Here is a 27,654-nt window from a genome sequence, read left to right as displayed (position 1 = left end):
GCTCCGCAATGGGGGAGGCCACAACAGTGAGAGGCCCGCGTACAGCAAAAAAAAAAAAAAAAGGCGGGGAAACTGAGGCCCAAGGAGGTGAAGTTGCTTGTAGCTGGTGGAGGGCGTTTTGGGGGGCAGACCGGCATGCAGGTGGGGAGCTTCAGTCAGGGAGGCTGGCCTGTTAGGGGTAGCCAGAGCAGGCGGGGACGACAGATACCATGTGAGCATCTGCACGGGCCAGCCCACGTGGTGGGGGGAGGCCTGGCTCACCGGGGCCTTGATTCTGCCCGCAGGGGACCCTCGAGAACCCAGGCATCAACCAGCGGGCCCTGCGGCTGCTCTTCTCCGAGGTGCAGGAGAAGGCGTCTGACTGGGAGTACACCATCACCGTCAGCGCGGCCGAGATCTACAACGAGGTCCTCAGGTGAGGGGCCCTCAGGCGGAAGGCCCTCGAGTGGGAGCCCCTCAGGTGGGAGCCCTTAGGTGGGAGCTGAATGTACTGACTCAGCCCAGGGGATTCACTGGTCCCAGGCCCCTCCCCCACGCTAGCAGGCAGGAGGAGGAGGGCTGTCTGAGCCCACCTGGGATACCCAAAGGCACTCCTTTTCCCCTTGAAGTGTCCTCACCCTACCTGCAGGCTGCACCAGGTAGTGAAGAGAGTGGGGTTTTGGGAAGACCTGCCCACAGGGGCTCAGTGCATCGTGGGGGCAGGAGTAGCAGCACCCCAGGACTTTGGGGGAACATTCCATCTCTGCCCTTCAGCAGACTGAGCGCAGAGCCCCATGGTCCAGGAAGGCTTCCAGAAGTGTGATGGTTGGGGGAACGTTCCAGGCTGGGGGTGGGTGCAGTGCGAGCAGAGGGCAGACTGCGAGGAGGGAGTGACCATCCTTCCTGCTCTCAGGGACCTGCTGGGGCAGGAGCCCCAGGAGAAACTGGAGATCCGGCTGTGTCCCGACGGCAGCGGGCAGCTGTACGTGCCAGGGCTGACGGAGTTCCAGGTGCAGAGCGTGGAGGACATCAACAAGGTGTGGGGCTGCGGGGGCCGGGGGTGGGGAAAGGCTGGGGAGACCCTGCCCACAGCAGAGCTGCCCCGGAGGACAGAATGGGGGTCAGATGCAGGTTCTGCCAGGTCCCCAGGCCTCTCTGAGCCTGTTTCCTCCCCTGGACGAGGCAGAGGGTGCCGCCCCCTCACAGGGGGTACTCGGGGATGTTTTGATTCTGAAGACCCCACTCCAAACCCTGTGCCTCTCTCTGCCCTCCCCGGGCCCTAGGTGTTCGAGTTCGGCCACACCAACCGCACCACGGAGTTCACCAACCTGAACGAGCACAGCTCGCGCTCGCATGCCCTGCTCATCGTGACGGTGCACGGCGTGGACGGCAGCACCGGTCTCCGCACCACGGGTGAGTGAGGGCCCCAGCCGCCTGGCCTGAGCCACCCGTTCCCCTCCGCCCCGCCCCCCGCCTCTCCCAGGGCAGCCTTGACCTGCCCAGCACCCTCCCCACAGGGAAGCTGAACCTGGTGGACTTGGCCGGCTCGGAGCGCGTGGGCAAGTCGGGGGCCGAGGGCAGCCGCCTGCGGGAGGCACAGCACATCAACAAGTCGCTGTCGGCCCTGGGGGACGTCATTGCCGCCCTGCGTTCCCGCCAGGGCCATGTGCCCTTCCGCAACTCCAAGCTCACCTACCTGCTGCAGGACTCGCTCAGCGGGGACAGCAAGACCCTCATGGTGGTGCAGGTGAGGGCCCCAGGCGGGCCGGATGGCGTGACCATTGGCATGTAGGGGCTTAACCAGCTCCAAGAACAGGGACCCCCCCATCTTCCCCTGCGACCCAGGTACCCTCCCAGGCTGTGCAGGGAAGAGCCTCCTGTCATCAGCGGCTCCGAAGTCAGTGACACGTGGCCCCCATCCCCCACAGCCTCCCCACAGACCTGGCCACGTGCACCGTGTGCCTGGCAAGTTCCTCCGTTTCTGCCACCTTGGTTGCCCTCCTGCTCCCCTCCCTCTCAGTCTTGTCCAGGGAGCCTTCTAGAGTCCCCTGGTTGTGGGCTCCCTTTGGTGCCCCTTCCAGTTCTGCGAGGGCAGCCGGCCAGCTGGGTGGGGAGTGAGCTCTCGTGTCCCCTAGGTGTCCCCCGTGGAGAAGAACACCAGTGAGACGCTCTATTCCCTCAAGTTTGCTGAGAGGGTGCGCTCCGTGGAGCTAGGCCCCGGGTCCCGCAGGGCAGAGCTCGTGTCCTGGTCCAGCCAGGAGCATCTAGAGGTACGGGGACCACCACAGGCCTGCCTCAGGCCAGCACTGGGTCACAGGCATCTCGGTCATGGGCAGGAGGGAGGGTTTGGAGGGGAGGACAGTGTGGAGTGGTGGAGGAGGGGAAGATACCAGAGGGGGTGGAGCCAGAACTTGAACCCAAACCAGTAGCCTCTTTAGTCCAGGTGTTCTTTCTCGGCCTCAGAGGTACCTGTGGGGGTCATCAGCTTGGTCGGAGGTGGGGCGGGGGCGGGTGCCGGCTGGCACACAGGCGCTCAGTGGTAACTAGTTCACTTCTTTACGTATGCAGTCTCACACCCTCCCCCCCATGGTTATTGTACCATCATCATGTCCATCTTGCAGATGAGGAAATGGTTTCAGGTGGCTGGGAGGGGAAACGTGTGGGGTAGGGGGCAGACCCAGGGCAGCAGGCCCCGCCCACCTGCCCTTCTCTGCCCACAGTGGGAGCCAGCTTGCCAGACGCCACAGCCCTCAGCACGAGCCCACTCGGCCCCTGGCTCTGGGACCACTAGCCGCCCAGGGTCCATCAGGAGGAAGCTGCAGCCCTCGGGTGAGTCTTGAGGGAGTGGGCCAGGCTGCCCTTACCTGAATGGGCTTTTTCTTCTTTTTTTTTAAGTTTATAAAACTTCTCTAGAACCTGTTTCACAACCTTCCCTGGCCCTGGGAAGTAGCCAGGGCAGATAGTGCTGGGTCCAGCCCTCCGGGCTCCTAGCAGGGCTGCTGACATGAGGCCCAGGACACAATCCTCTGATCCTCTGAGGCTGGGCTGGCTGGGCTCATGCAAGACACACCATCCAAGGCAGGCCTTGGCTCCCGGAGGGGTAGAAAGGACAAGGCTCACCTGTCCCAGATGAGGAGTGAGCCAGGCCACAGGACTAGAATCCGGGGCTCCAGCCCCCAGCTTGGCCCACTCACAGAAGGGCCTGGTGAGTGTTTGAGTCTAAAGGGAGAGGGGGCAGCAGGGCCCCGGGGGGTCCTGGCCCAAGGCGGGCCCACTGGTGAGACACCCGTTGCTTTGATTTCAGCCTGACGGCTGGGGCTGCAAAGTCTCCAGGTGAGTGTCGGGCCTGCAGCCCAGGGCTGCCCGCCCAGCCGCCTGGCCACCTCGGGTTGCAGGGCTGTGCCGGGAAGCTGGCTGCTCAGGGTGGGGTCTGGGGTCCACTGCCTGCTGCCTGTGTGCTTCTGCAGCTCCCTCCTGCTCTGGGACAGAGGTTGACGATCCTGGTGCTGACGAACCCTCCCTCTCCCGCAGGGAAGTCGAGGCCGTTGCCTGTGTGATGGACATGCCCACTCTGCCGGACCAAGACTGGGTCCTGACGCCTGCCTGGCCTGTTCCTGCTGCAGCGCCTGGAGCCCGCAAGGCAGAGAGGCCAAGAGTGGAGGCTCCTCGTTCGCCCGTCTCTCCTCAGACATAAGAAACACGCTCAGAAGGAAATGGTGTCTCGGCTGTGGCTCTGGGCGCAGGTGGCATGGGCTGGCCCAACCCTCCCCAGCCTGCAGGGCCCCTCCCTAGTGGGTGGGGCTGAGGAGCCCCCAGAAGGCACAGGAACAGTGGGAACTGGGCGGTTGGTGGGCAGCCCTGCCCCACTCTTCTCCGGCTCCGAGGGTGGAGAGTTTCTCACTGGGCATGTATATAGTGTTCCTAGGTGTACACAGGAGCACGGCCCTTGCCGCCGCGGGCCGGGCTGTATTTATGGCCGGCAGGAGGCCAGTGGGTGGGGATCTTGCTGCTCCCCGCCATGTGCCTGGCACCAGGCTATCGCCTTGCCCACTGGCCTCTTGACATTTTCCTCCCTCTGAAATCCTATTTAAGAACTTTTGGAAGCTTAGCCATTTTTACTTATTAAAATAACCTTTTTACACAAGCATTGTCTGGAAGAGTTGGTCTCGTGAACCCCTGGTGAGGTCACAAGGGGGCAAGCAGGGCACTGGCACGTGCCATTGGCTCCCCACTGCTGGCCAGGCACCAAGTCAGGATCATGTTTTTCTGAACATTCCTGACTAGGAGGGGCCACCTCCCCCCGCCCCCATCCTTATCATGACTGACCCATACAACAGTCCTGTCACCTCCATCTTACAGATGGGAAACTCAAGCTCTCCAAAGGCTTGCCCAAAACCCAGCCGGAGTGGGCCCCACTCCACCGCCTGCCCTCTGCCCTGGTCTTGCCCCCTTAAGTGAACTGGCCACAGGTGAGTGCCACACCCCTCTGCCGACAGCACCCCACCCACCAGGGCAGTGCCACCCCTGCTGCTCCCCACCACGGGGGTGCAGGTTGTGCTGGCCTGCACCCGGTCCCAGCCTTGGGGAAACATGGGCAGGGCTCAGTGAGGCCCTCCCACCAAACTGGGGCGGAACCCGCCTCAGGAGCATAAGGGATGACCACTGGGTCAGGGGAACTGTTCCGGCCAGCCAGCACTGGGGGCTCCTGCAGGGAGCGAAAGGTGTTTGGAGGATGGGGCAGCTGCCCTTCCGGTCCTGTCCCTGGAGGCCTCCTGGGGGGATGGGGGAAGGTGGTGGGCCCTGGGTTAGCCTAGTGGTGGCCATGCATGCAAGGCTGGGGTCCTGGCCCCCTGCAGTGTACACCTGCTGGCCTTGGAGGCATCCACAGGACAGCTGGGAGTGTGGCTGAGACAGGGGGGATGAGCTGATGAGCCCACTCCTCACCTGTTTCTCCTAGCCGTGAAAGGGGGAGTTGCTGGGTCCCTCTTCTCCCCAGAGCAAGTCTGAACTTACCCCTTCCCGCCGGCCCATCGCTCTGCTGCCCCCTGCTGGCCACGCTGCCTGGTGCACCGCCTCTGGGTCTTGGAGAAGGAGGGGGTCTCATCTCTGAAGAGCCAGGCAGGCAATATGGGGCCCAGGAGAGCCTTGTGGCCAGAGGCTGCACCTCCCAGCAAGGAAAGCAGGGAATAGTTACAAATTTAATAAAATTCACCTTATAAATTACAGCAGCAGCCCCAGGGCTCGGTTCGCTGCCCCAGGAACCAGGAGTCGGACAAAGCTGGGCAGCTGTTTCTGGAGAGAAGTTGTCAGTTTAGGGCTGTGGAGGTGGCCAGTGGGCCAGCGCCACCGCCTCTAGGATGGCTGCAGGGCAGCAGTGGGGGCCGGGCAGAGGCTCATGGGCTGGTGGGCGCACAGGGAACAGGAGTGGGGGGGCCGAGGCCAGGCCTCAGGGTGCCAACAACACCCTCTGGGCTCCTCAGTCCAAAGTGGCCATGAGCAGGTGCAGTTCGCGGAAGGCACTGCCGTGGCGGCCGCTCAAGCCCGACTTGCTCTTGACGAGGCCACTGATGCTCCTAAGCTGCTTGTAGCAGACCCGGCACTTGTGCAGCCTGTGGGCAGAGGGGCCACGCTTGAGGTGGCTGGCCGGCACAGTCACCGTACCCCCACCCAACCTCGGAGCCTTTCCTGTACAAATCGCTGCGACCCTCCTCCCGGAGGAAGGCTGAGGCCCAGAGTGCAGGACCCACTGAGGCTGGGCCAGGGCGCAGGGCAGAGCCAGGCCGTGGGGGAACCAAGGCTCTGGCAACCTTACCCTGTGCCCTGAGCCACCGTGCCAGGCACAATGACCTCTATAAGCTGTTTCAGCAGGGCCAGCAACAAGCAGGCTGGGCCCCCAGGCCTGTGCTCTCGCTTGACGTGGCACCCCTGCCACACACGCCGCTGGCTCCTCACCTCTCCTCCCGGCTGATGTCCACACCCACGGTGGGCGGGGCCGCCAGCATGTCTGTGATAAGGGGCAGGAACCGCTGCAGGATCAGCTTCAGAGAGGTGCAGCCCGTCTGGACATAGCTTCAGAGGCAGGGGATGGATGGAGTCACAAATAGAAAGACAGAGAGCAAGTGACACAGAGACAAAGGGGGCAGAGACAGGATCAGAGAGGCAGCATGGACCCGTTTTCACTCTGGCCTCTCCAATTTGAAGGGCCCAGCAATGCTGCACGGCTACCTCACCAGGGCACCGGCCCTGGGGGTCTTTCCCATGGTCCCTCCCTGCTGGGAAGCAGGTGCGGCTTCCCCACCCGTACCTCTCATACTTGCTCTGCAGAAGCTTCTCGATCTGTGGCAGGACGGTGGTGCACAGGTCCAGCTTCCACAGGGAGCTGGGGAAAGGGCCGGGGACATGTGCCCTCAGTGCCCGGCCCTGCCCACTCCCCCCACCCCCCACAATAGCCACTTACGCTTTCTGGTTGACAATGTTAAGGAGGTCCACGACCACGGACAGGTCATTGATGGCCACGGCCGAGTCCACCGACGTCTGTGCAAACAGAGCACCCGTCAGAGGGGATCGGGGACTGAGTGGCCCTGCCTGGGTGTGGTGTGATGACGGGGTTTACTGCGGGCTGTTCCTAAGACTGCTTGGCATGGTGACAGGGGCCGCCTAGCTCCCCGTGGCCCTCGGGTGGCCCTCTTCTCAACCCCAAACCCGCGCAGAGGTGGCACTTGCCTTGATGTCACCCGTGGTCCACACGGCCCGCACGGTGTCCAGGTTCTTGTGGCGGCTGGTGAGCACAACACACATGGTGTCATGGCCCTTGCGGATCTGTGACATGGCATCCTCGTCGACCAGCTCTGCCTGCTGGGGGATCTTCACAGCCTGCATGGGACGGGTGCCCTGATGCTGGCAGCCAAGTTCTACCCTCATGCCACGGGCCTCCACCCGCCCTCAGCCTGGGCCCCCCACTCACAGGCAGGAAGTCGGAGGCCTTCAGTCCGATGGGCTCGTTCCGGGTGGCAGGGATGATGGCAGACTCAGCCTTGGGTGCAGGGGTGGAAGTGATGACCGGGGGCCGGGACAGGACCTCGGGCTGGAGGGGTCCGGGGCTCAGCAGGTGGCCAGCCCAAGGCCTCCTCTCCCTCCCTCCCTCCCTCTCAGCACCCCCTCCCCGGCAAGGGCCGCCCCAGCGCCGATTCAGGACTCCGGCCCCTCTCCGAGCCCCACACCCTGCCCGCTCCACCTGCACATACTTTTGGCACCAGGAACTGCACGTCCATGGCTGGGCTGGGCTTTGCTACCTCCTTGGCTGTGGCCATGTCTGGAGGCGGAAGGAAAAGATCACTGGGTCAGGTCAGGCCAGAAGAGACGGGCGGGCAGAAGGCAGGGCTTGGGCTGGGGCTGTGGGAGGCACCTCTAACGGGAGGCCTGGGGGCCGGGGATGGGCCTGTCCCCTCCCTTACCACCCACTCAGCCACAGGTCTGGTAGAAAGCAGGCGCCAAGCACTCTGTGAGGACAGGACCCAGGGAGCTCCAGGGAGTGGCCCTCCTGTCGCCTCACTAGGAAAGGAGTGTGTTTTGGGAGGGGGGCGGTGAGTGGATAGTGGATGGTGAGTGGGAGCGCGGGACAGAGGCCCTTCAGGAACCCAGCCCGAGGGGCACGAGAAGATGACCCCTTGAGGAGAAAGCAGGGGAGGGAGGGATGGGCTGGAGGATGAGGGTGCCCCGCCCTGCCGCCTTCTCCAATCGTAAGTGAGCAGATCAGGTTTTCTCCCTTCTTAAACCCTCCAGCAGCAAAACCCCAACCCCCTGACCCAGGGCCTGCAGGGCCTGGCCTCCTGCTCCCGGACCCCAAGCCCCCGCTGTCCTCTCGGCTCCCTCCCACCTGAGGCTCTTCCCTCCCGTCTCCTCACCCGGCCCCCACGCCTGCCTGATGTGCCGCCTCCTCAGAGCCTCACGGCCCCCCATCTACTCGGGCCTCAGCACCTCTCACCACTCCCGGCTCCTTCCTCCCCTGGGGCTGTCTACCGTTCGCCTTCCTCACTGGGTGTGGGCTCCTGACGGGGGCACCTACCTGCCTTCTCACGCTCTATCACCAGGGCCTGGCACAGGGCCTGGCACACAGCAGGTGCTTTTGGGCAAGTGGAGGGAAAAGATCCAGTGGGAGAGAGGCTGGAAACTGTGCTGTGGGAGGGGAGGACTAGGGAGCTGGGGACCCTGGGAGGCCAGGCTTTGCCCCCCGACTCACCATCCTCCGGGGGTGCTGGGAAGGGCTCACTTCTTCGGGGTGGCGTCCGACCTGCAGAGGTAAAGGGGGCTGGGGACTCATGTGGGTCAGCCCAGGGCTGCTGTCTGAGCCCTCAGGGCCCGGCCGGCCAGGGACCCTGGGCCCGTCAGGATGTGGCGGATGCAAGGTGGTTCCCGGGTGCGCGCACAGCTGCACACTGTGACCCGTTCCCAGGCCCCGAGCCCTCAGGCTTGCCCCTTCCCAGCCCCTTGCCCCACTGGGCCTTCCTTTGCTCGGGGCAGGCCGAGCACCGAGTGGCTGCTGGGCCTCTGCTGGGGCCTAGAGGACCTGGGAACAGAGCCCAGGCCCAGACATGGGCTAGGAATTAAGCTAAGGGAGTGCAGCAACATGGATGCCATCCCCAGAAAGGACCATCTGCCTCCATTTCACAGAGGGGAACGATGGGGCTCGGAGGGGAGGGCCCAGGCCTCACTGATGCTGTTCTTGGGCTGGAAGATCTCGTTGTAGTCCTCAGCGTTCTGGATCTCCGCCCGAGACTCCCGCTCATCCCGGTCATCCTCGCTGCTGGGGCTGCGGCGCTCGCTCTCTGAGTTCTGCTTCACCCTGGGGAGCAGGCCGGGCAGAAAGGAGGTGGGGGCCCCGGTGAGGCAGGGGCTGTGGGCCCGCCTCCTGCGCCCCCCAGCGCCCTCTGGGGCCCCGAGCACCCCACCTCTGAGGCTCACTGCCAGTGGCGCTGGGCCGCTCGTAGATGCGCCGAAGCGGGGCGCTGGGGTTTGGCGGCTGCTGCGCCGGGGGCTGGCTGTCCTGCATGGGGTCCGGGGCTACCGTGCCCGTCCTGGTGACCCGCGTCAGGTCCACCACGTAAGAGGAGACGCTGCTCTGGGAGAAGGCCACGCCTATCTGCGGGAAGCGGCAGAGCTGGGGCGGGACCCTTCGTGGTGGTGCTGGGGGACAGGGGGACGGGGGTGGTGGTGGGCAGGACCCCCCCGGGGCCGGGTGGGAGTTGGGGGCCTGAGGGGGAGGCAGGGGAGCGGCCCAGCGGAAGGGTGCACGGTGGGCGGTGGCTCTCTCACCAGCTGGTCATTGCAGATGGCCAGGTCGGCCACCTTGCCCCAGTTGACAAGGACCACATCAAAGCAGCGCTCGGGCTCCCAGCCGTAGACGCGCAGTGAGTCCTGGCAGCCACTATACAGGCAGCAGCCATCGGGGTTGAAGAGGACGCTCCTGGGCCAGGCGAGAGTGGGCCGTGGGTCAGGAGACACCGGAGAGGCTGCGGGGAGCCCAGGACGGGAGGGAGCGGAAGCGGAGATGGGAAAGGTCCACCTGCAGCCACACCCCACTGCCTGGGAGGAGGGCCCTGGCCCACTGCCCAGCCGCCCGCCTACCTGACAGGCCCTGGCTCCCCTTCGATACAGCTCACCACCTGGAATTTCTCCAGATCCCAGAAACGGATGGTCCTGCGAAGGAAGCCAGGCTGTGCTGGGAAGCCAGTGCCATGTGTTGGCCTCCACACAGGCCAGTGGCCAGGGGAGCCCACTTCTCTCCAGGCACCTGCCGCCCCAGGTCACGGCCATTCAGAGCAATGCCTGGGGCCAGGGGCTGGCCCTACACAGGCAGCGGGAGGGGACTCGGCACCTGAGAGGTGAATATGGGCCTTGGATCCAGACACGCAATCAAGTCCCAGGACACTGGGGCTGGATCCAGACATACCATGAAGTCCCAGGACACTGGGGCCAGGGAACCAAAGTTGGGAGAGAGATGTGACCCGGGTCCCATCCCAGCTTGGCTGGCAGTTAATTCAGCCTACCTGGGATCATATGACAAGCTGGGACACAGAGACAGACTGGGGACAGATATACACCAGAGGACAGGGACGTGAGGGACGGCAGTCACGGGCGACGAGCCCTGCTCCTCCTCACCTGTCAGAGCTGCCAGAAGCCAGGAGGTACTCATTGGGGTGGAACTCCACCACGTTGACAGGCCCCGTGTGGCCAGGGAACTCGGACATCATCTTGCCAGCAGTCAGATCCCAGAGCTGGGGCAGGCCAGGGTGGAGGTCAGGGCCAGCCTGGCCCTCAGCTGCCCGCACACCCTCCAATCCAGCCCGAGCTCTTTATCCACGAACCACCTCCCACTCTGGACAGGCTTGGGCTGTGTGAGCCTGATCAGGAGGGAGGTGAGGACCCAACCTGAGTGTGACCAGCAGACCCCAGTGACCAGCAGACCCCAGTCCCCAGCCCTGGGCCCAGGTCAGGCCGGGAGCTACCTTCACCGTGTGGTCATCTGCGGCCGACGCCAGCCACTTCCCGTCGGGGCTGAACCGGAGACACCGCACGGCCTGGCTGTGCCCCTGAGGGGAGGACAGAGCACGAGCACCCGAGGGGCCTGGGCCCAGTGGACTTCTCTCCCCACCACCCGCTCCTCCCTGCCCTCCATAAGCAGTGCTTCCTGGGAGCAGGCAGGGAGGGGACTGACAGCCACATGCGGGAGATGTCACAGAGGGACACTTCTCCACATGCGGTCACGGAGCCCCAGTCCTGCAGGATGCTCCAGGAAATCAACACTGCATGGTCTGATAGTTTGGGAAGCAATGTGTCTTGTGTCTCTTTCTGGAGAGTTAAATGCCTCCTCTTAATGTCAAAGGGTCTAGAAACCCCCCAAAATAATTATTAAACCCAGTCCTTCCAAACTCATATGAACAGGAACCCCCTTCACTTAAGGATACCTGTTAGCGGCCTGCAAACCGTGGAGCACAGTTTGGTACACACAGCTCTGCGGGGAGTCACGGAAAGCCAGGGGTCCCGGTGGACCACCCACCGCACTCCTGCTCTGCCCCAGATGCATGTTTCTCATCTGGACTCTTGTTTCTCACGTTCTCACCCAGGTTGGACAACAGTCCCCTCCAGCCCCTGCCAGGGTCTGGGCACCACCCCATGCTCCACGCCTGCAAGGTGCTTGTGGAATGACGGACAGAGGGTGCCTTGCTTACCCTGTATCGGAAGACACAGCCTTTCCTCCTGATGTCCCAGAGCTGTGAGGAGAGGAGCAGGGGGGGCAGGGTCAGGACAGGTCACAACCAAGGCGGGCTGGGCTGGGGAGGCCTAGCCAAGCTAGGTCCTGGAGCCTGGGTCGGAGGGCAACATGTGGCCATGAGCAGAGAGGGGCTCTGGGCACCTCCAGGTCATTATACCTCCAAGTGACAGGGGTCTGGAAACCGCTCACTAAAGCTGGGCATCCCGAGCAGAAATGTCTGGCAAACGCTTCCACATCCCTGCCCTGGGAGGGCATGGATGCTGCCACACAGGGGGAAGATGTCCCCCGAAGAGCCGAAGCCCACCCCCCCACCCCAGACGGGACACACCGTCCCGGTCCCGCTGCTTGGCCCGGCGGGAGAGCCAGGGTGCAGAGTGGTGGCTCACCTTGATGTTCGTGTCCTGGGAACCCGAGGCCACAAACTCGCCATACGGGTGGAAATCCAGGCTGCAGATGTTGGCTTTGTGTCCCATAAGTGTGCGAAGGACTAACGAGGAAGAGAGCAGAGACAATGGCGTGAGAGGCAAACAGGATGGCTGGTGGAGCGAGGGCTGTTGTGTTCGTTTGTGTGTGTGCTTTCATACTGACTGCACAGAAGAACACAACAGTAGCACAGACTTTCCAAACAGGGAGAAAAATCAACCAGAGTCCTACCACCCTAAAACTAACTTTCCTATTTTCCTCTCGAGAGATGCCAGCCATTTCTGCCATTACCCGAGCCCTCAGAAAATTCCCTGCAAGCTCCCCGCAAGCTCCCCGCAGCTTGCACCTCTGGGCTGGTCCCAGCAGGCTCTCATGAGAGTGAAGCCCCAGAGTCAGCAGAGCCAGGTAACTACTGTACTTGGTTCAGGCCCTGTGGATGTGGACGTGGAGCTTATGGTCTGCCAGGCATCCCACCACACCCTAGACAGTGCAAGGAGAGAGATGCAGGAGAGGTCCAAGCTGGGGGAGAAGCTGCTAGGTTGAAAAGAGAAATCCAGGGGGGCTTTTTGGAGGCGGTGGTCGTTGAACAGGATGTCAGTGGGTGGCAGATGAGGGAGGCTGCAGGCAAACCTTGCGTTTCTGTCTCAGAGTGTTCTCTGGTATCACTCAAGTTTGCCCCTTCTCTCTGGCCTCATGTGTCTTGCTTTTTATAAGATTTATAATTCCGCTGTTTGAATGAAACTGTCCACCCCAGGAGTGCTGGTGCCAAGGGGTGTGGCAGTCCAGCCATGCTTAGGTTTGCGCCAAGGTGAAACAGGCTGCCTTGTGAGGTGGTGAGCTCTCTGTTGGAGGAGGTGTTCAAGCAGACCCCAGATGTAATGCCTTAAGGATAAGATTCAACTGCACCAAAACCTGAGCAGCTGCCCTCCTCACTCTCTGTAGTTGTCTCGGGGGCTCAGCATTGCCTGGCTGGCCAAGGGGACTTCGGGCACATGCCGCCCAGTCCAGGCCCTGGAGGGAGGAGACTCGTCTGGCTCCTGCCCCAGTCCGCACCACCCCGGCCAGCCCACCTGCTTTGCATCCCACAAGCCAGGCTTCCAAAATCCTGGCCCGCCCTGAGAGGATGTGGCAGGTTCACATTCATGAGGCATGCCTTCCTGTGGGATCCTGAGCTGACCCACCCTCGCCCTCTGGCTGCTCTGTGGAAAGCAGGCAGGAACACGTTCTTCCAGGGTGATTTCTGCCCTTGGTCTTCTGTCCCAGGAGGGCTCTCGGCAGGCCTCCTGAGGCCGGACTTGGTCACAGGATCCAGGAGCTGCAGAGTGGAGGGGTCTCCGGGGTCTGTCTGCCCCACATGGGAATCTCTAAACCCCTCCAGCCGAGTAGCTGAACCCTCCAGTGATGGGCAACTGATGTGATAGTAAGGCAGCCCTTTAAGAACCCCTTCCTGCATGTGGGGTGCCAGTTTGCCTCTGTATCATTTCCATTCACACTGTGGTGGGTTGGGGGTGGAGGTGGGCCTGAGGTCTTAGCTCTTCCTGCCGAGGATGCTAAGGGCAAGTTTCTCTTCCATCGCTGAACCCCCCGCAAACGGCAGGGCAGACAACACTGGGATGGGAGTCTTGACACCAGGATTCGAGTCCCAGATTCCGCCACCCCCAGCCACAGAGTCTTTATCAAGTTCAGGGCCCTCCCTGAGCCTCAGTTTGTCCATCTGTCAAATAAGGAGACAGTGCCAACCTGGCTTTGCATCAGAACTACCTTGAAGCTTAAGAAAGCCAGAGTCTGGGCCCATCCCACTACTGAGTCAGGCTCTCCGGGAGTGGGGTCTGGGCTGTGTTACAAGCTCCTTGTAGAGCAGCCAGCTCTGGGAGTCCAGGGCTCAGGAATTCCAGAGGTCTTCAGTTTCCAGTCTTTGCCCACCTCAAGAAATTCCTCACATTCCCTTATGCATGGAAGTCATGGCTGAGAAATCACGGCCCTTGCTTCTCTTCTTCCCTTGCTCCTCAGTGAATGGTGAATGGCTGGTGCCCTCCACTGGGATCTGGGTCCAGGCAAAGGCTCCCCAGGAAATGAAGCGCCTTCTGCCCGAGCCTTTCTGCTTTCTCAGCTGGAGCCCAGCCAGCCCAGGCTTGCTCCTCCCTGGCCCCTTGTCCAGCGATGCCCCCGCAATGTGGGTCCTGTGTGCAGCCAGGCAGTGGGACCACGTGTTGAGATGTGAAGCATGCAGCCCCTCTTCATTACCTAAGAGGGCCTGGGGCTCTGTCTTCTTCTTCTGCTTTTCAATAAATAAATAAATAAATAAATAATTTATTTATTTAACCGTGTGCTGAGATGCTAAGCACTCAGCCCCTGTTTATTATCTAAGAGGGCCTGGGGCTCTGTCTGTTTATTTATTTATGGCTGCATCAGGTCTTAGTCGTGGCACGCAGGCTCTCTAGCTGTGGCACGTGGGCTCCAGAGTGCGCGGGCTCAGAAGTTGCGGCACGCAGGCTTAGTTGCCCCGCAGCATGTGGGATCTTAGTTCCCCGTCCAGAGGTTGATCCCGCATCCCCTGCATTGGAAGGCAGATTCTTAACCACTGGACCACCAGGGAAGTCCCGGGGTTCTGTCTTTCTTAAACAGCCCGTCACTGGGTGGGCAAGCACCACCCAAGAGGCTCGGGTTGAGGTCATTTCTTGAGGATCACCTATACAAGAGCAGAATGAACCCAGCCACCAGGCATGTGTGGCCAATGGCCGCCATCCTGCAGCAGAAGTAGAGCAAGCACAGAGTAGAGGCCTGGAATGACCTTCAAGTCTCAGCCAGGCCAGGGGGGCATCTCTTCTGGAAGAGGCAGACTCGGCAAAATCCATGTCACCCTTTCCTCTCCTGTCCTTCAGGTAGGGGATGGTCTCCCGCCTGGCATGCTGGAAGGTCCAGACTAGAGGTTGGCAAAAAGCAGGGAGCAAACAGGTTTTACTTGAACCTCTGACTGTCAGCCTGCAGAGTATTCTGAAAAATATGGTTTTTTTAAAATTAATTAATTTAGTTATTTATTTATTTTTGGTTGCGTTGGGTCTTTGCTGCTGCATGCAGGCTTTCTCTAGTTGTGGCGAGCGGGGGCTGCTCTGTTGCGGTGCGCGGGCTTCTCCTTGTGGTGGCTTCTCTTGTTCTGGAGCACGGGCTCTAGTGCACAGGCTTCAGTAGTTGTGGCGCACGGGCTTCAGTAGTTGTGGCACACGGGTTCAGTAGTTGTGGCTCGCAGGCTCAGTAGTTGTGGTGCACGGGCTTAGCTGCTCTGCAGCATGTGGGATCTTCCCGGACCAGGGCTCCAACTTGTGTCTCCTGCACTGCAGGCGGATTCTTAACCACTGTGCCACCAGGGAAGCCCTTGAAAAATATGCTGAATTAGCTGTCAACCTTCAGAAATGGGTGGATTCCACATAAGTGTCCAGATTCCCAGCTTCACTTGAAAAATCTGTATAGCTGGCAACATTGTGCCCAGACTGCTGTGTGGCAACAGCCAGCAAGGCTGAGAGGCAGCCCCCCTTCCAGGGAAGGCGGGACTCCCCACTTGACCCAGAACTGAGGGCATGAGTTTATAGATCAAAAGATCCCAGTGAGGATTCAGCATAGGGATCCTATTCTGTGAAACCTGAGGACACTGGGATGAAGATCCTACAAACCTGTAAAGAGAGAGAGGCAGAAGGAGGAAAGAAGCAGGTCCCATGAGAGGGATCTGGGATGAGACGGCACTGACCTCCCCACAGCAACCCCGGAACCTAAAAGGCAACGGAGCTGCACCTTCACAATTCGGAGAGAAAAGTATTCCCAACCTAGAATTCTACACTCAAACTCTTAAAAATAAAAGGGGGGTGGTTTTAGAATAAAGTAATTTTCAGGGACTTCCCTGGTGGCGCAGTGGTTAAGAATTCATCTGCCAATGCAGGGGACATGGGTTCGAGCCCTGGTCTGGGAAGATCCCACATGCCGCGGAGCAGCTAAGCCCGTGCGTCTCAACTACTGAGCCTGCGCTTTAGAGCCCGTGAGCCACAACTACTGAAGCCCATGTGCTACAGCCACTGAAGTCCACGTGCCTAGAGCCCATACTCCGCAACAAGAGAACCTACCGCAAGGAGAAGCCCGTGCACCACAACGAAGAGTAGCCCTCGCTCGCCGCAACTAGAGAAAGCCCACACACAGCAAGGAAGACCCAAGGCAGCCAAAAATAAAATAAATAAATAAATTTATAAAAAAGAAAAGAATCATTTTCAGCCTCTAAAACTGTGCTTGCAGTGTACCCTTTCACAGTAAGCTATGAAAGAATGTGCCACACCTAAAAGAGGGGGGGAACCAAGAAAAGTGACAATGTGGGATCCGGTGTGGCAGAGTCGGAGAGAGTTCCCCGGGGAGGAGACAAGGGCCCCAGGATGGCACCTGGGCTGCAGGCCTGGGAGCTCCCAGGCCACTAGGACCTGGGGACAGAGGCTCTGGGAAGAGAGACCTCAGTGATGGGATGGGGCTTGGGGGTAAACTCAAGGAGGAGGCTTACCCTTCTGGCAAAGAAGTTGGGGCTGGATTAGTAACAAAGACACAGAAAACACGCAGATGAAAAAAAGATAGAACAACTATTAATTCCAGGAAACAAAATTATCAAAAGAAAAGAAATACATACAATCAACTCTGAATAATATCTATAGGTCCTGATAATAGAAACACTGAGTATTTAAAAGGTGATTCAGGGAGGGTGGGGGGGAAATGTTGTGAGTGACACGAGCCGGGGTAGCACTGAGAGCTCAGTTCTCCTTTTCTGTAGGAGGAAGGCACAGCTAATGTATGAAGTGTTTTTAAAAAGAAAAGCAACTGTAGTATATCCACGTTGTGTGGAAAAGCGGAGGCGGTTAGCACTCACCAGGTGAAAGGACAGAGGCTGAGGCCCCTGCAGTGGGCCGGAGTGGGGCAAGGCTTCCTCTTTCCCTTGTGACCATTTGTGAACTACCAGCATTTGCCTTTTTAGACTATGCATAACTTCTCTAAAGATGAAAACTAAATTAAAACAAACAAAGCACAAGGAAACAGAAAGTCTGGCCGCCCAGGCCCCATTCCTGCAGGCAACAGTTAGCTGGAGCTGAGTGGGGACCCCTGGGCGCGGGGCACACACCCCAGTTCTCCGCACACAGCCCCCGCACTCATTTACGAGTCCTGCGTGGTCCCTGGTGGCACTTGATGTCATTCTAGGTTCTGAATCCACAGACACCCACCCACCCACGCACACACTTGTCCATCATTCAGACATTTACAGAACGCCCCCTCAGGGGCGGCACTCGGACAGCAAAATGCACGTCACGGCTGCCAGGTCAACAGGGGTGGGGGGTCGCCACACTGTTCGGTCAGCGCCCCCAGGAGAAAAGCACCAAACCTAGTGAGGACAGGCTTCCTGGAGGAAGCGGCTGGACAGCAAAGGCGAGAACAAGCACGACTACAGGTGTGTGTGTGGGGAAGGCAAGTGTGGACACCTACTTTTGGCAGCTTCCAGGTCCCAGACGCGGATGGAGCCCGACTGGGAACCGGCCACAATGAGCTCCTCGGGGGTGTTGAGACGTACGCTCTCCACTGGGGACGTGTGACCCGTCAGGCTCTGTGAAGAGAGGGTGGCAGCTTCAGCACTCCGCGTGAACAGACCCCCAGCTACGGCCCTAAAATCCGGATCCCTGGGAGGCACGTCAAGCAGGGATGCTGTGCTAGACTGAGCCGCCCCCAGGCCTCTCGGCTCCCAGGGCCAAAAGCGGGCCAGACCCCAGTCATGCTCCACCCACCACCTGCTGTGCTCCTGACATGAACATCACCTGCAGAAGTGGCCCTGGGCCCCTCGGAGGGGGGCAGCTGAACTTTTAGTCCAAAGTCCAAAGCATCGCCCACCTGGGCTGTGCTCGCCTCTCCACTCTCTGCCCAGCCCAGCCCTCAGGAGGGGAAACCACGGCAGAACTGAGGCCTGGCTCGTAGGCGGCACACACCTCGCCCCTCTGGAATGCGCGGATCCCCGGGGGCGGCCCCCTCTGGAGGACCCAGCCATGTTCTCAGGCAGGGGCTCTGGAACCCAGGGGACCTGGGAGTGACTCTGCTGGGAGACACAGAGGCTCCCCCCAATTCAGACCAGGCCAGAGCTGGGCAGGGCTGAGCCCAGGGATGGGGGTGGGAGGCGCTAGCGCTTGCAGCTTTCTGGAGAGGAGGCTGGAATCTGAAATCCACGGTGTCTGTCACTCCCCGTACAGCACTGGCCACCGAATGCACAGTGGTGATACCATCAGCGTTTGCTAAGACCATGTTCCCATGGGAACTGGGGACAGTAGGGGAAGACTGCTCCTCAGCAGAACTACCCAAAGGCCAGACAGTTACAAGCAGCTTGCCCAACTCCCCAAGTATCACCAGCAGGAGTATAAATGCGTAGAAACTCCATGGAGGGTGATGAGGCAAAAATCTATCCACATTTAGAAATGCACATTCCCTGCACACCAGCCACTCCACCTTGGGGCTTACCCCCCCACACACACAACACACGTGAGACAACCAACACAGACCCAAGGTCATTCTTTGCCGTGAACCTGACAAGAGACTGGAAACAATATATATGCCCATCACAGGAAACTGGTTAGATAAGCTGTGGCCACCCATGCAATGGAATAGCGTTCAGCCACAAGGATGAACGAGGCACCCTCTGAATATGGGAAAGACTAATCTCCATGATGCTCTTAGGTGAGAAAAGGTGGAGGACAGTATATGTTGTTCGATAGCATTCGTGCAAACTAAGGAGGGAAAGGGGACCAGGCATACACATTTGCTTGCAAATGTATAAATGAATCCTGGAAAGACACAGAGGCATCGGGAGCCACGGTTGTCTCCAGGGAGGGGCGTGTGGGTCAGGGAGCTATGCAAGTTCACTCACAGTCAAAAACACGCAGAAATGCAAAGACTCCCTGCAGAGGTGGTAGCGTGTGTATACACCTGAGGTGAGAAAGAACCTGGTGAGTCTGAGGCACTGAGAGGCCTGCTCTGTGGCGAGTGAGGGGATGAGGCCTGCTGGGGGCCTGCGAGCGGCACCTGGTGTAAGCGGCTTAGTCTAGAGGCCAGACCCCACGCTGTCCACTGTGCTGTTCTGAGGGCGACAGCATGGGGGTCACTTCATGTCCATTTTTTGTCAGCCTCTGTTGATTCTTTTCAGCCTCTGTATGTTACTTTGGCATTTCAGAGAGGGGAAACACATTTGAACCCCCAAAGCAAAGAGAAGCAAAACACTTTCAGTTCTGTCCTTCACCTTGGCCGTGGTTCGGGTCAGATCTCAGCTGTCCACTGGACCTCACAAGAACACTGAGCTGATTAAGTTTCTACTAATAAATATTACCTCCCTGGATTTCCCTGGTAGCGCAGTGGATAAGACTCTGCACTCCCGCACTCCCAGTGCAGGGGGCCGGGGTTTGATCCCTGGTCGGGGAACTACATCCCACATGCATGCCACAACTAAGGAGCCCGCGTGCCACCACTAAGGAGCTGCAACTAAGGAGCCCGAGTGCAGCAACGAAGGAGCCAGCGAGTCGCAACTACGAAGCCCGACCACTGTAGCTAAGACCCCATGCAACCAAATAAATAAGTAAATAAATAAATATCACCTCCCACCGCTTTTTATCTTTATCTTTACTTGGCCAGGAGTCAAAAGACTGATACTGCCCTGTGCTGCAAGGTTGTGGCGGGAGAGGGCAGGCTTCTGTGCTGCTGGTGAGAATGTAAATTGATTTCCAGAGGGCAGTTTGGCAATATGTTTTGAAAGCTTTTTAAAACATGCCTCACCCACAGATTCAATGTGAAGGTCGCAGATCTGCTCAAAGATTTAGGGAGAGGGGGATGTTCCCCACTGCGGCTGAGCAGAGCCAAAAAACCGGCAATGACTTCCACGCTGGCAACCAGGTGTGGCCAAGCTCATCCCTACGATGCAATACTGCGAAGCTTTTAGAAATCATATCGTAAAAGGATATTTGTTGACACAGGAAAATGCTGACGATGTTGTTATTTAAAAAAAAAAACAGGCTACAGAAGAGTAAGATAGTGTTCTGGAAACATACTGTTATACATTTCTGTGTGTGTACACGTAGGCATGTGTGCATGTGTACATACAGGCACAAGTCTGCACACAAATGCATGCGTACCTAGAAGGGCACAGACCAAAATACCAAATGTAATGGTCTTTGGATAATCAAACTATATGTGATTCACTTTTGTTATTTTTTTCCCTCCTTTACACTTTCCTGTTTTGGAAAACAGTTTTTGGCGTTGAATATAGTTGTGTACAGGGAGAGAGTGCCACTGAAATGGAGCAGGACCCTATGGGGCCTTCCTAGGACAGACACACCTCCCCGCATGTCCTCTGCCTGCCTTTTGTCTGTAGAGAAATTTCTGTCAAAGAATAAATTTAATCAGAGAAGTGAGGAAAATGCAGAAGCAGCAAGGAAAGCAGTCAAACAAGACCAAATAATAATAGCTTAGTCATTAAACAAAGTCAAGGACCTTTAGTTCCTCTTCAAGGGCTATGGATAATAATCTGAACCATATCTTTTGAGCTGTTTTGTAGATACTGAAACTCCCACCAGGTGGAAGAAGTTGACTACATGACGACCAGACTATAGCCATGACATAAGCTGCTTCCAAGAACTGGCCTCCAAGAAATGAGAACAAACAGACCCCGGTACTAAAGACGATGCTGATCAGACCACTGCATGACCAATTTCAAGATGACTGTCAGAGCTGGCTGTGCTACTCTGCAATGGCACCCTCCCAGCACCTATATCCCCCTGAAACTCTCCTTTAAAAGTTCTTGCCCTCTGATCAACGTGGGGGAGTTGGCCACTGGATACATGTCTGCCTTCCCCCCAGTTGCCGGCCTCCTGAATAAAGCAACCTTACCTTTCAACCAACACTTGCCTCTCGAGTATTGGCTTCCAAGCTGCGAGCAGCCAGACCTAAGTTCGGTAACACTGTTAAAAAACCAGTCCTCTGGGCCTCCCTGGTGGCGCAGTGGTTAAGAGTCCGCCTGCCGATGCAGGGGATACGGGTTCGTGCCCCGGTCTGGGAGGATCCCACATGCCGCGGAGCGGCTGGGCCCGTGAGCCATGGCCGCTGGGCCTGCGCATCCGGAGCCTGTGCTCCGCAACGGGAGAGGCCACAACAGTGAGAGGCCCACATACCGCAAAAAGAAAAAAAAAAAAAAAAAAAACCAGTCCTCTAATCAGCTCCAACCAGGGGCGCTCAGATCGTTTTTGTGGAATGAGGTGGGGAATGAATCAAAACAGCCACACATGTAACTGACAGGCAAGTGGATAGGCGAGTGGGCAGGAGAGGCTCAAATTCGGGTCTGTGGGATTATTTTAGCCTTCTCACGCAGGCTCCCCAGAGTTCTGTCCCATGGCCAGGTGACCTCCCCCCGCCCATTCCTGAGGACGGGTCACTGTCCCAGCCATCAGGGTTGTCCTGGGCCTTCCTGAGCAGATGGCTGGGGAAGGCACTGATGTGCTGGGTTCCTGCAAAGCTGCCCACTCCCAGCCCCCAGCCCTGGCCTGCCCACCCACCCCTCTCCAGCCCCACCTGCCGGCCAAGCCTCACCATGATGCAGTTGGGCTTGTTGATGGACCACAGGTTGACACGGCAGTCATCCCCGCCTGTGGCCAGCAGCCGGCCCGAGGCTTTGCCCAGCACCAGCGAGGACACGTTGCTGGCATGGGCCACGATCTCCTCTGTACAGGAAAGAGTAGAGGGACAAGGCAGTCAGGGGCCTGACAGGCCACATGGAGGAGGGCTAGGCCTTGCCCTGCTCGGCCACCAGCCCTGGCGCCCGAAGCCCAGCGGGAGGGCTCTGCCCCCTGCAGCTCCCCTTTGGTGCCCAGACACCCCCATGAGCCGTGGGACGAGGCGGAGTTTGGGCCTGAGACAGAAATGACTATTTCTCAACTTCAGTCATTCCCATCCTTCCCTTAGGCCTCATGATTTTTTTCCTTTTTCTGTATAGCCACAGGTACTGTTATTGACTTACTATGCTCAATTTTTAAAACTGACTTGCTATTTTTATTTAGCTGTGTCATTTAAGTAATAATATGCATGAAATTTTAAGCTTGATATGTTCATTCTATTTTTTCTATTATACAAAAAGAAAAATGAAAACAGTTATTAAAATAAAAAATATTGACCCATGTACCACCTAAGCGCCTCTCAGCCGCTGCCTGGTGTTCCTGCTTTGGGGAACACACTTTCAGAACCGTGCAGGTCAACCGCAGACGAGCTGTCCCCAGGTGAGCTCAGCCAGGGCTTCAGCCCGCAGCTTCAGAATCATGGACTGGGTTCTGGTCTGAGCTCTGCTATTGCAAGCTGTGTGGCCTTAGACAAGTTGCTCACCCTCTCTGAGTGCTGGGTTCCTCATCGGGTAAATGGGGATAATAACAGTGCTTGGCTCACTGGGCTGCTGAGGGTTCAGTGAGGACATGCCTGTGGGCTGCTGCAAGGGGCTGAGCGCTCGCGGATGCTTGGCAGGCCAAGGACCAGACGCCATGGAGAGTGGGCACTGGGGCCCAGGAGGGCACAGGAGGGTGGGCTGGGTGAGGAGGAAGCAGGACGCAGCCGACTGAGGGGTCTAGGTATGAGGGCCGACCGGACAGAGCGGGAGACAAGGTCACTGTGGGCGGCCACGAGGGCCCCTGGCTTGGACTGGGGGGCAGGGGCAGCAGACGTATGTCTCAGAGGACATTGCCAGGGCCTCCAGGGAACAAAACATGGGCTAGGAACCAAGAGGCAACCCAGGCCTCCGAGCCAGGGCCTGAGTAGCTCTCCTGAGAACGCAGAGGGAAGAAACATGTCTCCCCACACAGATGAGGGAAAACCCCAACGCGCTGACGCCCTGAGGCAGCTGCGAGGCCAGCGTGGGTGACTCTGAGGGAGAGGCCGGTGCGGCTGCCCTGCAGAGGCCCCTCCTGGGCACCTGCTCTGGTCTCCACCCTGCCTGGGGGTCTCGCTTCAGAGGCAGGAAGGTTGGGAAGCTGGGCCCAGGAGGGATGCTTGCCAGGTGGCGTGGCTCACAGGGGCTGTCAGAGCTGCCCAGGGGACCAGGCTCCGGGCTCGACCTCACAGACAACACCCCACCTCAAGGCCCGGCTAGGCCAGCCCCAGCAGGGCGAGAGCTCCCAGCAGGCCCAAACCTGAGCCAGGGCCTTGGGGACCCCACCACTGGATTCGAGGAAGCTGGGCCTCTCTCTGGTCCGCACCTCAGCCAAGGAGCCTTCTGTCCTCTGGACACTGTAGGGACAGATGCCTGGATGCTCTGGGGCTCTGGTCACAGACACTTATATGTTCAAGAGCTTCTGTTGGGCCAAACTGACGGCCCAACCCAGCTAGAGGGCAAACCACCTTCCCCCTGAGCACTTTGATCCCCAGCCTGGGGTCCTCTCCCCTTCCCTGAAGACACTCCCCGCATGCGCTGCCCTGTGTGTGTGACCCACCTAGAGGCCTGACTGCCCACCCCGGCTCTCACCCTTCCCAGGCAAAGTCCTGGCTGGCCCCCACTGCACTGGGCCTCCTGGGCGCAGTGCCACCCATCTCTGCACCTCAGGACTACTGCACCCAGAGACAGCCATCAATGCATGATATAAATGTTTCCTGGGTACGTGCTCTAAGCCAGGCGCTAAGAGACAGTGGGTAGAGATAGTGATAAGGTTGTCTTCACACCCCAGCCTGATCAGATTGTCTCTGAAACAGGGCATCCAGCCTGAAGAACCACAGACTTTAGGGTGAGAAGAATTTCAAGGTTGGGCCGTTCTAGAAGGGCTCAGACCACTCCCCTGCAAGCAGCCTGAGCAGGGGACTGATTGGAACCCCTGGAGGGACCAGGGGGTGGGGTGGGGAAAGGGGGGCACACCTCAGGCACCAGGCAGAGGCCTCGGCGTAGGGCACTGGCCCAAGAGCTCCCACTCTGGCCTGAAGGACAGCATCCAGCAATGGTCCAGGCCTGGGTACTGAATTTAAATGTACAAACAAATAAAAACAAACAAAAATCCTCACAGCAGGCCAGGTTGATGGCTGCTGCTCTACCCTGTGGCACAGGCCCGTGCTAGTTTCCCAAGCTCAGGTGGCACAACCTGGACCCCACATCCCAGCCAGAGCTGGGGGAACACTGCATTCTGGCCAGAGGCACTGCGCACCTACACCCCAAACAGAAGATGCAAAGAACTAGGTTTCAATGACCTCACGCAGGCCAAGCATGTTCTGATCCTCCCCAGACTCTAGAGCCACAAGGAGCCAGAGGTCATTTGGGCTTGGGCTCTCAGACAGTTTATACCCATGGAAACTGCTATGCAAATGAAATTGTCAGCAGATGCCCAATATGCCCGATCACATCACCTCCTACTTGAATGCTTTGAGGGCTTGGCCTTGCCCTTCAGATAAAGCCAAAACCTCAGAAGGGCTGGGGTCCTGTAGACACATGTCCTCACCAGCCTATGTGACACCACATTCTCCCCACTGCTGTGCTGCAGCCCATGGTCTCTTCTGAGACCTTCCAATGCACCAAGCTTCCTGCCTCAGGGCCTTTGCATGTGCTGTTTAGGTAGCCTACAGCACTCCCCTACCCCCACCCCTCATCACCTAGTTAACTGATTGAAAGCACAACTGTTAACTGTTCCAGCTTGGAATTAGGTTCCAAGGAGAGATGGGTCAGTGTGATTATCTGATTCCTGCCTGTTGCTCTCCCCAGGCTGAGCCCCACTGCATAAGGACCTTGTCTATTCTGTCCCCCACTGTCTCCCCAATGCTTGGTTCTTTCCTGGTTTCTCAGGAAAAACAGCTGTTGAAGGTATACATTCATAACCCCAATAAATACAAAGCCACTCTGTCCAAAGTATATCCTCCTTGGGAGCCCATAACAGGATTCTCCCAGAACCCTAGGGCTGAGGAACAATTTGAAAATGGCCCAAACCTCTCATTTACAAATGAGGACGCTGAGGCCCAGCAAAGAGTTTTGCCCAGATTCTCACAGTTAAAAAATTGAAGGAGCCTTGCCCCAGCTTCTGAAAACAGCCCAGGGACAGCCCATAGCAGAGGGTGACCAGTTTGGACACACCAGATCTATGCCAACCAGTTATTACAGGCGGGGTACAGCCCACAGAAGCACCAACGTGTAGAGCAACAGGTCTTAAAATATGATCTGGAGAACACTGGGATCCTCACGATCCTTCCGGGGGTCCAAGAGAACAAAACTACTTTTATCTTAATACTAAGATGGAATTTGACTTTTATACTCTCATTTGCTCAAAAGAATATGGTGGAGTTTTCCAGGAGATATACGACATGTGAGGACATCATCACTAACAGCATGTTTCTGCGTTCTTGTGTTTTAAAATGTCTCAGTATTAATTTCTAACATGGTAAATATTGATAGATATGACTCCCATAAACAAAAACTCTTTGGGGTCCTCAATAATTTTTAAGAGTATAAAGGTGTCCTAAGACCAAAGAGTTTAGAGCTGTCAGTATAGAGTAACGGTGGGGGTGGGTGGTACCCGGGCTCAGGTACATTCCAGAGGCTATCAGCATCCCTCTGCCTATCCTCTCACCCCAGCCCAAGATGCCCTCATCTAACGGGGGAGCTTGACTTGTGAGACGTCTGAAAACGCCAAGAACATCCTTCAGGATTTCTTGCCCCATCCCGCCTGCCAGCCTAACTGGAAATCCTGCTAAATGCTTCATTATATTCATTTTCTCACTTGAATCTCACAGCAACTGTAGAATGGAGGCATGATTATCTCCTTGCACAGACAGGAAACTAAGCCTCAGACAGGTTAAGTCACCCGGCCAATGTCACCCAGCTACAAAATTGCCAAAGGCATGATTTGCATCTTGGTCTGCTTTACTCCAAAGCGTGGAGTCTCCCCCTGTGCCAAGAACTGGAGACACAGTTGGGGGTTCAGGCCACCCAGCAACAAACAGCTATCAGGGTAAATGGGGTGAGAAAGAAAACCACTCACGTAACTTCCAGGCCGTCTTGGTGACCACAGGGGTGGCCATCCTTCAGCTGGCTGGCACCTGAAGTTTCACCCACAGTAGACTGTGCTTTCCTTGTGGGGTGGGGGTGGATCCCCCCCAGATCCGCCAATCAAGTTGGCAGGGAGTTTCCACACATCCAGGCAGAGGGAATGCTTCGTCTTCCAGCCCCGGACCACCTCGTGGTTTTAAATCATCCACAGCAGCAGCCCGTGCGTGACTGTTGGGATCCTCGGTCATGGAATGTCAGGCTTGAGCCATCTCAGCTCAACACTGGGCTGGAACACAAACAGAGGTGATGGCTTGTTAGCAAACACTCAGCGGGAGCTCAGGGGGTCCCTGGGTTTGCAGACCTGCAGATGCAGCTCCCTGGATGACCAAGGCCACTTGATAAAGACAAACACCCACCAAAGCCACCAGAGCCAAGAGATGCGCTGCAAACTGGGTTTGAGAATCTGGAGAGGGGGTACCTCAGGCAGGGTGACTTGGAACACAGGGAAAAAGAAGGTCCTCCCAGAGGCCAGGATGATGGGAGGAGGCTCTGTTCCAGGAAGCTGGCTGCCTGAAATGCAGCAGCTGCGGTGGGGCGGGGAAGACCACATGTCTGCAGTTCAGCTAGATTGCTGGGAGTCACTGTTTGTCTGACGTATGGGAAGGGGGCGGAGTCAGAGGCTAAGTTTAGGGGCCCATCAGAGGCACCCTAAAGATAGGCATTGAAGTCTTCTCTGGGGAGAGTCTCAAAGAGGGCCCCGGGGGTCCAGTTCGTATCAAGGGAACTACACTGGGTCCCTGCAATTCCCAAGGACAGTGCTGGGAACTAGGCCTCCAGTCTGGTCGTGAGTCGGTATGACTCTTCAACTCTAAAAGGCGACCTCATGGAGCCTCCTACCCCCTTCCTCCAAGCCTCTCTCCCCTTTCTCCTGGGTTCTCCAGTTCTGACTCTATAGTCCTCCATTCACTCCTCCTCCCTGCCGCCTGTGTCCCCCCATGTGTGCACATCCTGTCTCCTGGGCTCCCTAATTTGGCCCCTGCCTCGCCAGACCCTCTTTTCTCCCCCTTTCCCCTGCGCTAACAGTATCCCCATTCATTCACTCTCTTGCTTCTTGTGTCCCTATTCATCACCCCTCCTCCTGCTAGACCCCCGGCTCTGCTTCCGGCCTCCCTGGTTTTTCCCCTCCGGCCTCCGCGCCGGTCCCACCCCTCCCGAAGCTGCGGCTGGTCCCTCGGCCTCGCCTAATCCTCCCACTCCTCTCAGCTTACGGGGCACAGGCTCCAGCCTCCCTCCACCCAGAGCCCTCTCCGCCGCAGCCTGTCCTGGCCCCCCCCTAGCTCGACCCAGCCCAGGGCTCATCCTCCCCTCGCTTCCTCGCCCCCTCGGCCCCGCGTCCACTCCACCTGCAGCTGCGGCTCGGGAGGCCGAGGCTCCGCTCCAGGCGCGACCCCCACTTGCCTCCATCCCCTGGCCTGATTGGCCGCTGCTTGACAACCGACCCTCACAACAAAACCTCCGGCTCAGAGGCTCGCCTTCCCCACCTCCCGCACCAATCAGCCGCCGCGAGCGCCCCACAAACCTCCGGGTTTGACCAATAGAACCAGGCGCTTCTGCCGCTTTTCCTTAGTGCCCTCCCCCTTATCCTGAATTGGACTAATCACGAGGAAGGAGTGTTCAAGAGCCGCCCCTCGGCCTCTAATGAACCAATGCGAGCTGCCGTGTCCTTGATCCCGCCTCCGCCGCAAGGTTTCCCTGTCCTCCCCTTTCCATCTCCTCCACGAACCTAGTTTGCATTTTCAAAATTTGAGACGCCCTCCAAGGGCTGCTGCGCCAATCCCTTTAGCAACTGTCCCGGGTTGACCAATCAGCGTCCGCACTATTGGAAAACCAATTCCAGGATAGCCAATGGGAAGGGGACGTCGGGAGCAGCGTGACGCCT

The 27,654-nt window shown here is 58.3% G+C and overlaps 2 protein-coding genes across 5 annotated transcripts in view; one reads left to right on the top strand and one right to left on the bottom strand.

Annotated features, from left to right (window-relative positions):
* The window catches only part of KIFC3 (kinesin family member C3), a 35,557-nt gene extending 31,434 nt beyond the window's left edge, over positions 1-4,123 (top strand). For 3 of the 4 annotated variants that reach the window (XM_060083255.1, XM_060083252.1, XM_060083251.1), the window contains 7 exons: positions 285-415; positions 893-1,016; positions 1,263-1,392; positions 1,497-1,726; positions 2,115-2,249; positions 2,700-2,808; positions 3,511-4,123. In XM_060083255.1, coding sequence (XP_059939238.1) covers positions 285-415; positions 893-1,016; positions 1,263-1,392; positions 1,497-1,726; positions 2,115-2,249; positions 2,700-2,808; positions 3,511-3,536 — 885 coding nt within the window. In that variant the 3' untranslated portion in view covers positions 3,537-4,123. Of the gene's footprint in view, positions 1-284; positions 416-892; positions 1,017-1,262; positions 1,393-1,496; positions 1,727-2,114; positions 2,250-2,699; positions 2,809-3,283; positions 3,313-3,510 lie in introns of all 4 variants that reach the window. The other variant, XM_060083253.1, reaches the window with a different exon arrangement.
* On the bottom strand, positions 4,095-27,245 carry KATNB1 (katanin regulatory subunit B1). The gene is made up of 20 exons (XM_060083256.1): positions 27,119-27,245; positions 25,708-26,001; positions 21,305-21,435; positions 17,177-17,294; positions 11,638-11,738; positions 11,208-11,249; positions 10,485-10,568; positions 10,138-10,253; positions 9,604-9,675; positions 9,292-9,442; positions 8,928-9,118; positions 8,691-8,821; positions 8,219-8,269; positions 7,224-7,291; positions 6,944-7,063; positions 6,703-6,852; positions 6,437-6,513; positions 6,284-6,358; positions 5,932-6,048; positions 4,095-5,588 (listed from the first exon to the last, which is right to left on the bottom strand). The coding sequence occupies exons 2-20, from the start codon at positions 25,745-25,747 to the stop codon at positions 5,456-5,458; spliced, it is 1,968 nt and encodes a 655-aa protein (XP_059939239.1). The 5' UTR covers positions 25,748-26,001; positions 27,119-27,245; the 3' UTR covers positions 4,095-5,455.
* Positions 27,246-27,654: the final 409 nt, after the last annotated feature.

This window comes from Mesoplodon densirostris, chromosome 19, assembly GCF_025265405.1.
Source record: "Mesoplodon densirostris isolate mMesDen1 chromosome 19, mMesDen1 primary haplotype, whole genome shotgun sequence".
In the NCBI taxonomy this organism is placed as follows: Eukaryota; Metazoa; Chordata; class Mammalia; order Artiodactyla; family Ziphiidae; genus Mesoplodon; species Mesoplodon densirostris.
The sequence above is the reverse complement of the archived record's forward strand: the minus strand, read 5'-3'. Positions and strand labels throughout refer to the sequence as shown.

Coding starts and splice junctions, on each gene's coding strand:
- KATNB1 (XM_060083256.1), bottom strand. CDS start 25,747: ATGGCCACCCCTGTGGTCACCAAGACGGCCTGGAAGTTAC. Junction 9,443..9,603: donor GGGGAGCCAGGGCCTGTCAG/GTAGGCGGGCGG, acceptor CGCCTGGCCCAG/GAGCGTCCTCTTCAACCCCG. Junction 6,359..6,436: donor AACATTGTCAACCAGAAAGC/GTAAGTGGCTAT, acceptor CCCTTTCCCCAG/CTCCCTGTGGAAGCTGGACC.